The following is a 14,453-nucleotide window of genomic DNA, read 5'->3' on the forward strand; positions in this document are numbered from 1 at the left end:
TTTTAGTTAGAAATTACAGGTTTATTTTTACATTTTGAAAAAGATATAATAGAAAATAAAAATAACCAGGCATATCAGTATTTGTGATATACACACACACACACATGAATATAGGAAATAACATGAAGAAAAAGCATAGTAAGATGTTTTGAAATGAAAGTGGGGTATAAACAGGTTTTTGATGAAATACAACCAAAGGCTTTGCCTAAGTGTCTATGTAATGTTCACAATATTACGACCACTCTTATCCTATTAGGTAAAATTAGCAAAGTAGGCTTTAAAACATGATACCTGGTGTTTTAGCAGGATTTATTTTGGTAATCCACTTGCTTCCTTATAAACAACCACTTTACTCATCATTGTTGAAGTCTTCTTGTGTCAAGGAGTGTAATGAGGGAGCACTTTGGGAGGCTGGGGTGGGAGGATTGTTTGAAACCAGGAGTTTGAGACCAGCCTTGACAACATGGCAAAACCCCATCTCTACAGAAAATACAAAAATCAGCCAGGCATGATGGCACGTGCCCATAGTCCAAGCTACTCGGGAAGCTGCGGTGGAAGGATCACTTGAGCCTGAGAGGTCGAGGCTGCAGTGAGCCGAGATCAGGCCATACCACACTCCAGTAGTCTGGGTGACAGGTAAGATACTGTCTTAGAAAAAAGAAAAGAAAAAAACCCAAAAACAAAACTGATGTACACGTTTTAAAGCAAAACAGAACCCCAAGTCTAAAAGTAAAATAAGCCAGGGATACTTACAATACTGATAAAAAATGAGTATATCCTGAGGCAGTTGTTAGTATATCACTCTCTATTATATGCACAATAACCTCAGCTAGGTAAAATATCTGAGCATTTTGTAAGGTAAACCTCCAAAGTTACCACAATGTGCCTTTTTCTTTGCTGTTTCTTCTTGGCCTATTCCTGCAGCTGCCAGTAAACACTCAGGAACTCTGCTTAGTGTGCCAGGATCTCCAAGACTACCTCCAGATCCCATGATTTCCAGGTAGAATTCACAGGACTCAGCATATCATCATGCAGCTATGATTTATTACAGCAAAAGCATATGAAGTGAAACAGGAAAGAGAAAAGGTAGAGAGGCAAAGTCTGGGGGAAACCAGGCACAAGCTCCCAGAGTCCTCTAACAGTGGAGTCACACATATGTGTTGTTTTATTTCACCAGCAACTGAATTGTGACAACATGTAAGAAATGTTGTTTACCAGGGAAGCTTGTTAGAGAGAGTGCCCAGGGTTTTTACTGTGGGCTGGTCACTTAGGTACCTTCTACCTACCATGAACCAAAATTGTAGACTCCCAGGAGGAAAGCAGGTGTTCAGCACAAACCACATTGTACGAACAGCTTAGCTACCATGAGCCACTCTTTTTAGTGAGTGGAACTTCCCTGTTAAGGTTTAAATATGTCCCCCAAACTTTAAGTGCTGGAAATTAAATTGACATTGTAAAAGTGTTGAGAAGAGACCTTTAAAAGATGATTAGGTAAGGAGGGCTTGGCTGTCATTAATGAATTAGTGTTGCTATCTCAGGAGTGGGCTCAGGATAAAAGGCTAAGTTTAGCCCCATATATCTTTCTCGTGCTCACTTGCCATGTGATGCCTTCTGTCATGGCAAGACCCGTGCTAGATGCTGGTACCATGTTCTTGGACTGCCTTGTGTGCACACCCATGAACCAAATAAACTTCTGTTCATTATAAACTACCTAGTCTGTGTAATTCTGTTATGAGAGCAGAACAGACTAAGACACCTTTTGATATCTAAGTTCCCAGATGCAACAGCCAAGGATGAACCTTATAATCAATCAGGTCTTTCAAAGGATAAGTCAGGCTGGCTGTTAGTCTTTTCTGCATACTTAGTAACACTCCCACAGGAACAATCACCATAGACATTTTTAGATTTAAAAAGACCATTCGAATTCAGAAACACCTGTTTTTTGTTTTTTGAGACAGAGTCTTGCTTTGTTGTCCACGCTGGAGTGCAGTGGTGCAATCTGGGCTCACTGAAATCTTCATCACCCAGGTTCAAGTGATTTTCCTGCCTCAGCCTCCTGAGTAGCTGAGATTGCAGGTGCATGCCACCATGCCCAGGTAATTCTTGTGTTTTGTATTAATTTTTAATTTTTTTGAAGACTAAGTCTTGCTCTGTTGCCGAGGCTGGAGTGCAGGGGTGCCACCTCAGCTCACTGCAACCTTTGTCTCCCAGATTCAAGCAATTCTTCTGCCTCAGCCTCCAAAGTAGCTGGGATTACAGGCATCCACCACCATCCCTGGCTAATTTTTTTGTATTTTTAGTAGACAGGGTTTCACCATGTTGTCCAGGTTGGTCTCGAACTCCTGACCTCAGGTGATCCACCCACCTGGGTTGGCCTCCCAAAGTGCCGGGATTATAAGCGTGAGCCACCACTCCTGGCCTAATTTTTGTATTTTTAGTAGAGATGGTGTTTCACCATGTTGGCCAGGCTGATCTCAAACTCCTGACCTCAGGTGATCCACCCACCTTGGCCTCCCTAAGTGCTGGGATTACAGGTGTAAGCCACTGACCCTGACCAGAACACATTTTTTTTTTTTTTTTTTTGAGATGGGGGTCTTTCTGTGTTACCCAGGCTATACTGTAGTGGTGTGATCATTCTCATTGCAACCATGAACTTCCAGGCTTAGGTGATCCTCCTACCTCAGCCTCCAGAATAGCTGGGACTACTGGCATGTACCACCACGCTCGGCAAATTTTTTTGTATATTTTGTAGATATGGGATTTCACCATGTTCCCCCGGTTGGACTTGAATTCCAGGGTTCAAGCCGTCTGTCCACCTCAGTCTCCCAACTTATTAGGATTGCAGGTGTGAGCCATCACACCCTGCTATAAATACACATTTTTTAAAAAAGACATAATAGAGAATTTTCTGCCTGAGAAATGGTTAATTCACTTATGTTAATAAATTGTCATGGCTATTTTTTAATCTTCTCTAGTTTTACTAAAAAGTAGAATGAAAATATATGAAAAACAAAGGAAAAGTCAGTTTGGTCTTAATGAACCTGAGATCTTGATACTCTAATATAAAGCAGGTTCTTTCAGTATAACTAGCAGCAAAGACTATTAATAACTATGTTATACAGTCAATTCGAAATAGACTTCATATGACTACACATAATTAAGCAAAAATGAAGTTGATGATTACTTGGCATTAAGACTTTGGACATGAACTTTAGAAGTAAAAAGTAAAGGAGGCATTATATCATGTTTATAAAGATAATTTTCTTCAGCTAATATTTTGGGGATAAAAGAGCAAACTTCCTTTTGTTGTTTACGCCACTCGAGTATATTCTCTGCCAATTCTTCTGTCTCAGTCACCAAAATATCCATCTTTGCTAAAGCCTTGCTCTGAAAATTTGAAAAGGGAAATGGGAGAAATTATGTCTGTTATTAAATCATTATGTCATGAATAATTGATACCAAAGGTTAAAACCTGATCTTTTTCCAGTCCCTTACTTATTTTTTTTTTCTTTCTTTCTTTTTTTTGAGGCGGAGTTTTGCTCTTGTTACCCAGGCTGGAATGCAATGGCACGATCTCAGCTCACTGCAACCTCCGCCTCCTGGGTTCAGGCAATTCTCCTCCCTCAGCCTCATGAGTAGCTGGGATTACAAGCACGGTCCACCATGCCCAGCTAATTTTTTTGTATTTTTAGTAGAGACGGGGTTTCACCATGTTGACCAGGATGGTCTTGACCTCGTGATCCACCCGCCTCGGCCTCCCAAAGTGCTGGGATTACAGGCTTGAGCCACCACACCCGGCCGAGCCCCTTACTTGAAAAGCTCCTTAAAATTGTATTTTCCCACTTCTTACAGTACAAACCTACTCTTTGTAAGTTCACCTCTTCTGTCATCAATAATCACTCAATGCAGATGACTCTCAATTTACACTGCTAAACGCAATCTCCTTCCTAAAATTCAGGACCACATTTAAGACTACTGGTAATCTCCATCCGGATGTACCTTCAACAATTCAAACTCAATTAACTACAGTTCAACAATGATTGACCATTTACTACATATGCAAGATGTGTCAAAAAATAAACTTAGTAACTTCTTTAACCCACACTAATCCTACTCAACTTCAAGTCACCCAGACTAGAATCTTCATTACCTTTAATGTGTCCCTTGTCCAACTCATAGCCAAGTTCTAAAAATTTAACCTCCAAATTCTAAACAATTTATCTTCTGTATTCTTTTTTTTTCTTAATCAGTCTCCGTATAGACAGTCAAAAATTGCTAGTGCTGACTGGCAATATGCAAGTTGTCACGGTGGGGTATTGGGAAAAGTTTTCAATTAGCAATAATCGCGCCTTGGATAAACCTCATTGGCTATGATACTGCCACTGTGCAAAGCTTATCTTCTGTATTCTTATACTTTACACCTTTTAACTGAATCACTGTAATTAGTCTCCAGGTTTCTCTGCCTTTGGTTTCTCCGCCTAGTCTTCTAACGCAGAGCTGATTAACTTTTAATGTGCACAGGAATCACCTGAGGAACTTGTTAAACCATAGATTCTGACTCTGAAGGCCTAGGGTGAATGATGTCTGCAGTTCTGTAGTTCTAACAAGCTTGCAGGTGATACTAATACTCTCTGCCCATACTTAAAGAGTAGCAAGGCTCGGACTACTCTTTCAAATACTTTCTCCACGATTAAGGCACAGTTCTAATCAAGTAACTCCTCTGCACCCTTTGCTAAAAAACGAAAACAATTTCCTCTCTCTCTCTCTCTCTCTCCCCCCGCCCCGTCTCTCTCTCTCCCTCCCTCCCTCCCTCCCTCCCTCCCTCTCTCTCTCCCTCCCTCTCTCTCTTTCTCCCTCCCCCCTCCCCCCGCCATGGCTCCCCAATACTCAGTAAAGTCTGGTTTTTAAGTCACTCCATAAACCAACCCTGAGCTAATTTTCTTCATACCTTTAGGCATCAGCCAAAGTGGAGTATCACTTTACCCCCATACTACCTGGGTTCTTTGACTTATATGTCTTTCCCCAATTGCTCCTTTTGGCCAAACTATTCTTTCTGACTCATGTCTGAATTTCACCTATTCTTTAAGATTCAGCTTACGCTGGCTGGGCACAGTGGCTCACACCTGTAAACCAAGCGCTTTGGGAGGCCGAGGTAGGTGGATCACCTGACATCAGGAGTTGGAGACCAGCCTGGCCAAAGTGGTGAAACTTCGGTCTCCACTAAAATTACAAAATATTAGCCAGGTGTGGTTGCAGGCACCTGTAATCCCACCTACTCGAGAGACTGAGGCAGAAGAATCGCTTGAACCCAAGTGGAGGAGTTTGCAGTGAGCTGAGATTGTGCCACTGCACTCCAGCCTGGGCAACAAGAATAAAACTGTTAGCTCAGGAAAAAAAAAAAAAAATTGGCTTACTGCTAACACCTAAAATAAAACTTTATTGAAGCCGTACATGGTGGCTTATGCTTGTGATCTCAGCACTTTTAGAGGCTGAGGTGGGTGCCTCACTTGAGCTTAGGAGTTAGAAATCAGCCTCGGCAACATAGAACTCGTCTCTATTTAAAAAACAAAACCAACCAAAATGCCAAGGGACCTGGAAACAAAGACAAAAACAAAACAGGCTAGATGCGGTGGCTCATGCCTGTAATCCAAGCACTTTGGAGGCCAAGGCGGGCGGATCACCTGAGGTCGGGAGTTCAAGACCAGCCTGACCAACATGGTGAAACCCCGTCTTAAAAAAAAAAAAAAAAGAGAGAGAGAAAAACAAAACAAAAAATCTTTAAGTCTTCCTACCCCATTGTACTCCCAATCCTCCTAAATTGGAAGTAATTCCTCCCTCTTCTATGCTCAATAGATAGCATTTCTTTATAAGTCTTTGCTGTATTTATTATGCAAATACAATCCTATAAAGTAGAAAATATATATTTTATAGCTGTCTCACCAAACATTGACAATTTGAAGGCAGGGATAGGTCACATCTATCTTTCACAATATATATAGCATAGTCATGGCACAGTGAAGGTAACACATACTTATTAAATATTGGAATAAAAGAATTAAAAATGGGAAAATTTTGTAAAAAAGAAAATGTTAAATCCAAGGTCTGAATAAATAAATAAGAAAACACTTCCTTTTTTTTATTCTTTTTTCTGAGACAGAATCTTGCCCAGGATGGACTGCAGTAGCAGGATCTTGGCTCACTGCAACCTCTGCCTCCCAAGTTCCAGCATTTCTCCTTCCTCAGCCTCCCAAGTAGCTCAGATTACAGGCATGCACCACCATACTTGGCTAATCTTTGTATTTTCAGTAGAGACAGAGTTTTGCCATGTTGGTTAGGCTAGTCTCGAACTCCTGACCTTAGGTGATCCACCTGCCTTGGCCTCCCAAAGTGCTGGGATTACAGATGTGAGCCACCATTCCGGCCAAGAAAACACTCCTTGGTTTAAAAAATAACTAGATCCAGTGGCTCCCAACTTTAATCCCAGCAATTTGGGAGGCCGAAGTGAGTGGATCACAAGGTCAGGCGTTCAACATCAGCCTGGCCAAGATGATGAAACCCCATCTCTACTAAAAAATTAGCCGGGCGTGGTGGCAGGCACCTGTAATCCCAGCTACTTTTTCCTAATTACTTGAACCCAGGAGGCGGAGGTTGCAGTGAGCCAATCATGCCACTGCACTCCATTCAACTAAAAAAAAAAAATTGAATCCATGATCATACAGTGCTTTAGCAGTCATGCCCCTTTGGTCTCCTTTAATCTGAAAAGTTCCGCAGACTTTGTCTTTCAAGTTCTCCTGACTTTGAGAAGCCAATTTGGTCACTTTTTATGCTATTTGTACTACTCAAGTCAACAGAACTTCTATTTCAGCACATGTAGCCAAATGTTAACTGGCATATGCCATATCCATGGTGGCATATGCCAGTTAACATCTGGCTACATTTGAGACTCCGTCTCAAAAAACAAACAAACAAAAAACTAGCTCATAATATTAGCTATCAAAAAGCTAAACTAAAATCACGCTCTGAGATTCTAGCATAAAATAACTAAAGACAGCTATATTAATACTCACCATTTTCTTTAGATTTTCAGCTAAATGAGGAATATTTCTAATTGTTTCAAGGTGGGTTTCTAATCTCTCAATGAAAGTCACAGCCAACTCCAGTAAATGTACCATATACCTGAAAGAGAGAGAAAAAAGTTAACATTTTTTAAAGTTTGTTTTGTATTCCTTTTCATCAGGACTTTTAAATTATAATCTAGAATGTAGGTCTGTGCTTGATGAGTATAAAGAAGAAAAACAGCCGGGCGCGGTGGCTCAAGCCTGTAATCCCAGCACTTTGGGAGGCCGAGGCGGGTGGATCACGAGGTCGAGAGATCGAGACCAACCAGGTCAACATGGTGAAACCCCGTCTCTACTAAAAATACAAAAAATTAGCCGGGCATGGTGGTGTGTGCCTATAATCCCAGCTACTCAGGAGGCTGAGGCAGGAGAATTGCCTGAACCCAGGAGGCGGAGGTTGCAGTGAGCCGAGATCGCGCCATTGCACTCTAGCCTGGGTAACAAGAGCGAAACTCCGTCTCAAAAAAAAAAAAAAAAAAAAAAAGAAGAAAAACAAAACAAAACAAAACAGTAAAGACTTACAATCAACCTAATGAGCCAATAACAACCTTCCTGCATTCATGGAAATATTAGTGATGAAAAAAAGGTCCTTCCCTTTCACTTTAAGAAACTTAACTTGTCATATAACTTGTCAAATAAAAAAATAGAAAGAGACAACAGTAATCATTATCTGGAACCCAACTTAATGTTGGAAAAACCTCAATATTAATCTTAATCATTTTCTCATATAAGAAATTTCCTAGCCGGGTGCGGTGGCTCAAGCCTGTAATCCCAGCACTTTGGGAGGCTGAGGCGGGTGGATCACGAGGTCAGGAGATCGAGACCATCCTGGTCAACAAGGTGAAACCCTGTCTCTACTAAAAATACAAAAAATTAGCTGGGCATGGTGGCTCGTGCCTGTAATCCCAGCTACTCAGGAGGCTGAGGCAGGAGAATTGCCTGAACCCAGGAGGCGGAGGTTGCAGTGAGCCGAGATCGTGCCATTGCACTCCAGCCTGGGTAACAAGAGCGAAACTCCGTCTCAAAAAAAAAAAAAAAAAGAAAAAGAAATTTCCTGTCCGGGCGCGGTGGCTCAAGCCTGTAATCCCACCACTTTGGGAGGCCGAGGTGGGTGGATCACGAGGTCAAGAGATCGAGACCATCCCGGTCAACATTGTGAAACCCCGTCTCTACAAAAAATACAAAAAAATTAGCTGGGCATAGTGGCGTGTGCCTGTAATCCCAGCTACTCAGGAGGCCGAGACAGGAGAATTGCCTGAACCCAGGAGGCAGAGGTTGCGGTGAGCCGAGATCGCGCCATTGCACTCCAGCCCGGGTAACAAGAGTGAAACTCCGTCTCAAAAAAAAAAAAAAAAAAAAAGGCCGGGCACGGTGGCTCAAGCCTGTAATCCTAGCACTTTGGGAGGCCGAGGGGGGTGGATCACGAGGTTGAGAGATCGAGACCATCCTGGTCAACATAGTGAAACCCCGTCTCTACTAAAAATACAAAAAATTAGCTGGGCTTGGTGGCGCGTGCCTGTAATCCCAGCTAGTCAGGAGGCTGAGGCAGGAGAATTGCCTGAACCCAGGAGGCGGAGGTTGCGGTGAGCCAAGATCGCGCCATTGCACTCCAGCCTGGGTAACAAGACTGAAACTCCATCTCAAAAAAAAAAAAAAAAAAAATTCCTTAGATAAAACTCCATTCCTCATTCCATTTCTTGTTTTCCGTTTTTCTCAGACAGAGTCTCACTCTGTCACCCAGGCTGGAGTGCAGTGGCAGTCTTGGCTCACTGTAACCGTCTCCTGGGTTCAAGAGATTCTTGTGCCTCAGCCTCCTGAGTAACTGAGATTACAGGCATGCATCACAATGCCCAGCTAATTTTTATATTTTTAGAAGAGACAGGGTTTTGTCATGTTGGCAAGGCTGGTCTCGAACTCCTGGCCTCAAGTGATCCACCCACCTTGGCCTCCCAAACTACTGGAATTACAGGCATGAGCCATGGCACCCAGCCTTATTCCATTTCAAACACTCATTCTCTATGAAGAATGAAGACAGTAAGGATAAATGTATTTCATTGAAAAAGCCTACACATAAAGCTACTTTGTATTTCTGCATTTGCAAAATGCTTTCAAATCATTGCCCAGTTCTGAGATGTAGTACAATATATATGTCAAGGGTAATGATAATGTACTGAATAGCTACTGAATATAGTTACAAGAGAGGGTTTTTGTTTTGTATTTTGTTTTGAGACGAATTCTCACCCTGTCTCTCAGGCTGGAGTGCAGTGGCGTGACTTCAGCTTACTACAACCTCCACCTCCTGGGTTCAAGTGATTCCCCTGCCTCAGCCTCCCTAGTAGCTGGGATTACAGGCATGTGCCACCATGCCCAGCATATTATGTATTTTTTTGGTAGAGATGGGGTTTCGCCATGTTGGCCAGGCTGGTCTTGAATTCCTGGCCTCAAGTGATCTGCCCGCCTCAGTCTCCCAAAGTGCTGGGATTACAGGCGTGAGCCACTGTGCCCAGCCATGTTCGTTTTTTGTTTTTGTTTTTGAAGAATAAGTTTTTGCATATTTATTATTTTCCTACAAAATAAAAAATCTGACACTTAAGAGAAGATACTGGTTTGTTTAAGCTAGTGAGGCACTGGTGGAGAAAGTTAACAACCAGATCCCCAAATGCTTGCTTATTTATTTATTTGAGATAGCGTTTCGGTCTGTCACTCAGGCTGGTGCGATCACGACTCATTGCAGACTTAACCTCCTGGGTTCAGGTCTTCCTCCCAGCTCAGCCTCTCAGGTAGCTAAGAATACAGGTGTGAACCATAATGCGCAGATAATTTTTTTTTTTTTTTTTGTAGAAATGGGAGTCTCACCATGGTGCCCAGGCTGGTATTTATCATTAGTAATAACCTATATCTTCAATTTGATACTTGTAACACTCTGTGAGGAAGAGGGCAATAGAAGTCATCTCCATTCTATTTACTGGGAAACCAAGGCAAAAATTTAAATAATTTGCTCAAGGCTTTGAGGCATATAAACAGTAAAGATGAGAAAAGAATCCAGTTTTTTTCCTCCCTTAGTTGATAGTGTTTTCATCCGCCCCAGTTAAACACCCCCAACAGAATTTTTACATATAGGCAACATTAACTCAACAATGAATTCACTTGACAACGAGTTTACTTCAGATACAAACAATTTTTATTGTTATTACGGATCTAATTTCTTTCATTAAAGTCATAATTTATAATTCCCAATGGTGAAAAGGAAGTTCTTTCTTTTTGCCATAGGTATTACTGTTTAACAGCAAAGATTTTCTTTCTGTTATATCAACATTAATGTTAACAAATACAATCACGCTGGGTGCAGTGGCTCATGCCTGTAATCCTAGCACTCTGGGAGGCAGGGGTGGGTGGATCACGAGGTCAGGAGTTCGAGACCATACTGGCCAACATGGTAAAAGCCCATCTCTACTAAACATTAGCCGTGTGTGGTGGTACGCAACTGTAGTTCCAGCTACGCGGGAGGCTGGGGCAGGAGAGGTGCTTGAACCCGGGAGGCAGAGGTTGAAGTGAGCCAAGATCATGCCACTGCCCTCCAGCCTGGGCGACAGAGCAAGATATTCTGTCTCAAAAAAACAAACAAAAAAAGCCAACTACAATCACTAATTGTCTTATGAATTCTGCTACAAAGTAACTGTAAACAAAAACTAAACTCAGAAAACAGATGTAACTGTTAATGTCTACTTTTCAGTCTAACCTGTGATAAACAGCTTCAATAGGTAAGTTTTCCTGGCACATGGGTTTCAACAGTCTTTGCCTAAGGGATCTCTTCTCTTTCAGCACTGCTTCCAAATGATTATTCATGCTTTGCAGAGTATGACACTTCTGAGCTATACAAATTAAAAATAGTAATTATAGTTAGCAATGGGACAGATAACAGGATCACCAATAATTTCTTCTTTGCCTTGGTTTGACACTACCAATGTCAAAAATTTATCCCATCATTACCCTCCTAAATGTTTCCTCTTTGCTAACTTTAATACCAATACCAATTTCATCTTCAACAACTTCCTCCTAGTTGGTTTTTGTTTATCTATTATATTTCTATTACCTCTTTTCCTAGTGATAACTAAATCTAATGCTAAATTCTTTCTGTGTTTCTCATCTCTACCTCATATTCAGTTCTTATAGCCAGAGCTACATTCTTAACACAATGTATTTTTTCCTATCCCTGACTCTAGTTGTCTGTAACAGACTATAGAAAAAGAGTCACCTTAGCTGATGCGCTAGCTCATACCTGTAATTGCAGTGCTTTGGGAGACTGAAGCAGGAGGATTGAGGCTAGGAGTTTGGACCAGCCTGGGCAACATAGCAAGACCTCATCTCTACAAAAAAAAGGAAAAAAAATTTTTTTAGCTGGGCATGGTGGGTGGCATATGCCAGTAGTCCTAGCTACTTGAGACAATCAGTTGAATCCAGGTGTTGAAGTAAGTGACTTGTATTCCCACATGGGTAACAGAGCAATACTCTTTAAAAAAAAAAAAAAAAAAAAAAAAAAGTCATCTTACAAGCTATTTCAGATTATCTCATTATTTTTCCCATTCAGTTAATGGCTGCCAATTGACCTTTCTTTAAAATTCTCACTTAAAAAAATTTCAGATTTGCAGAAAAGTTTCAAAAAAAGCTCAGTGAACTCCCATATACATTTTACCTATATTCACCGACTGTTAACATTTGGCTACATTTTATTTTTATCTTTCTCTATATATGTACACATACACACACTATTTCTCTTTCTCTCAATTTTTGCTGACCCATTTGAGAGTAAGCTGCATACAGCATGATATTTTTTACCTGTAAAATGTTTGCATGTATTTCCCAAGAACAGGAACGTTCTGCTATGTAACTAAAACACAATATCAAATTCAAAAAATTTAACATTGATACAATACTACCAACATTTAATATAGCCCATATTTAAAAATCACTAAGTATCCCAATAATGTCCTTTACGGCAAAAAAAAAAAAAAAATTCTTTCTTTTTTTTGAGACAGAGTCTCACTCTGTCACCCAGGCTGGAGTGCTGTAGTACAATCATAGCTCACTGCAGCCTCAACCTCCTAGGCTCAGGCAATCCTCCTGCCTCACCCTTTCATGTAACAGGTACTATAGGCACAGGCTACAATGCCTGGCTAATTTTTGTACTTTTTTGTAGAGATGGGTTTTCACCATGTTGCCCAGACTGGTCTTGAACTCCCAAGCTCAAGTAATCCACCCACCTTGGCCTCCCAAAGTCCTGGGTTTACAGGCATGAATCTCCACGCCTGGACACAAGAAAATTTTCTCATCAAATATTCAATACATTGCCAGCTGTGATGGTATGCACCTGTGATCCCAGCTACTTGGGAGGCTGAGTTGGGAGGATTGCTTGAGCCATTCAAGACGATCCTAGGCAATGTAAGAAGACCCTAACATATTAAAAAAAAAAAATTGAATCCATGATCATACAGTGCTTTAGCTGTCATGCCCCTTTGGTCTCCTTTAATCTGAAAAGTTCCTCAGACTTTGTCTTTCCAGTTCTCCTGACTTTGAGAAGCCAATTTGGTCACTTTTTATGCTATTTGTGCTACTCAAGTCAACAGAACTTCTATTTCAGCACAGAATTAGAAGACTTTGTTAGCTTTGGGACTACACCTGGAAGAATGATGGTGTATCATAATTTGACTGGTGCTCATTTACAGTAATCCAAGAAAAAGCTGAAATTCCAGTGATTATCCACCTAACCAGACCACTTACCCAAAAAGAAAGGATGAACAACATCTGCTGTATCTTTTTCTAGTTTCAGGAGTTCAATTTCCAGGTTTTTCTACATAAGGAACAAAAGTAACATTTAGCTCACTCAGAAAGTATCCTGAAGTTAAACTTTAGCCTTAAACTTTGGCAAAAATGGATAGTCGAAACTAGGACTATGCTTTAAGTATATTCCTTGAGTAGGATGGAAGTATAATTTGTTATAAGAGCCCAGGGGCGGACAGGTACAGTGGCTTACACCTGTAATTCCACCACTTTGGGAGGCCAAGGTGGGTGGATCACTTGAGGCCAGGAATTTGAGATCAGCCTGACCAACATGGCAAAACCCTGTCTCTACTAAAAATACAAAAATTAGCTGGGTGTAGTGGCACATCCCTGTAATCCTAGCTACTTGGGTAGATGAAGCACGAGGATCCCTTGAACCTGGGATGTAGAGGTTGTAGTGAGCTGAAATTGCACCACCTTACTCCAGTCTGGGTGAAAGCAAGACTGTATCAAAAAAAAAAAAAAAGGCGGCCAGGCACGGTGGCTCACGCCTATAATCCCAGCACTTTGGGAGGCCGAGGCGGGTGGATCACGAGGTCAAGAGATCGAGACCATCCTGGTCAACATGGTGAAACCCTGTCTCTACTAAAAATACAAAAATTAGCTGGGCATGATGGCGCGCGCCTGTAGTCCCAGCTACGCGGGAGGCTGAGGCAGGAGAATTGCTTGAACCCAGGAGGTGGAGGTTGTGGTGAGCCGAGATTGTGCCATTGCACTCTAGCCTGGGTAACAAGAGCGAAACTCCGTCTCAAAGGAAAAAAAAGAGTCCAGGGGATTTATTGAAGTTTTTTATTTTGCTGTTCTTGCCCTGCTACCGCTACTGTTATTACTACTATTACTGTTACTACTATTAAGTAAACACGTAGCTACCTAGCTATGTGCTAGACACTGTTCTAAGTTCAAAGGAATTGCTGTTAGAATTAATAAAGTTTTCTTTGTTTCTGATATAGCATCTCCCTCTGTCACCCAGGTTGGAGTGCTGTGGTGCAAACATGGCTCAATGCAGCCTCAACATCTCAGGCTCAAGTGAACCTCACACCTCAGCCTCCCAAGTAGCTGGGACTACAGGTTTGTGCCACCATGTCTGCTTATTTTTTAAATTTTTTATTGAGATGAGATCTCCCTATTTTGCCCATACTGGTATCAAATTCCTGGGCTCAAGCAATCATCCCAGCTTGGCCTCCAAAAGTGTGAGGATTACAGATGGGAGCCTCTACACCTGGCCAGTTTTTGTTTTTGTTTTCCTATACTGGACATAGAAAGTGAAAAGTTCAACATGATTTACCTGGTAGATTTCAGCTTGAATATCTGTGATCTGCTGTAATCTGGAGAAGTTCACAAAACAAGAAGCTGTTTTCTTGGATGTGTTTAACATCTCCTGTTGGTAAATAAACAAGGAAAGTAACAGTATGTCACAAAGAATTTCGGTACATAGGAATAGCAGGCCCATAGTCTGAAATACGAGAATATATTATGTCCAACGCTGCCTCTGAACAT

General features: G+C 41.4%; 1 protein-coding gene and 1 non-coding gene across 5 annotated transcripts in view; both read right to left on the minus strand.

Moving 5' to 3' along the window:
* The window catches only part of HAUS2 (HAUS augmin like complex subunit 2), a 24,978-nt gene continuing 10,525 nt past the window's right edge, over positions 1–14,453 (minus strand). For 2 of the 4 annotated variants that reach the window (XM_010339583.2, XM_010339582.3), the window contains exons 2-6: positions 14,242–14,334; positions 12,897–12,966; positions 10,858–10,990; positions 7,068–7,176; positions 1–3,387 (exon numbers count right to left, since the gene is read on the minus strand). In XM_010339583.2, coding sequence (XP_010337885.1) covers positions 3,181–3,387; positions 7,068–7,176; positions 10,858–10,990; positions 12,897–12,966; positions 14,242–14,331 — 609 coding nt within the window. In that variant the 5' untranslated portion in view covers positions 14,332–14,334 and the 3' untranslated portion in view covers positions 1–3,180. Of the gene's footprint in view, positions 3,388–7,067; positions 7,177–10,857; positions 10,991–11,397; positions 11,486–12,896; positions 12,969–14,241; positions 14,335–14,453 lie in introns of those variants that run through there. The other 2 variants (XM_074393798.1, XM_074393799.1) reach the window with 2 other exon arrangements.
* LOC120364048 (U4 spliceosomal RNA) lies at positions 4,251–4,394 on the minus strand. The gene has a single exon (XR_005579406.1). It is a non-coding gene; the product is annotated as a U4 spliceosomal RNA (small nuclear RNA).

This window comes from Saimiri boliviensis, chromosome 2, assembly GCF_048565385.1.
Source record: "Saimiri boliviensis isolate mSaiBol1 chromosome 2, mSaiBol1.pri, whole genome shotgun sequence".
In the NCBI taxonomy this organism is placed as follows: Eukaryota; Metazoa; Chordata; class Mammalia; order Primates; family Cebidae; genus Saimiri; species Saimiri boliviensis.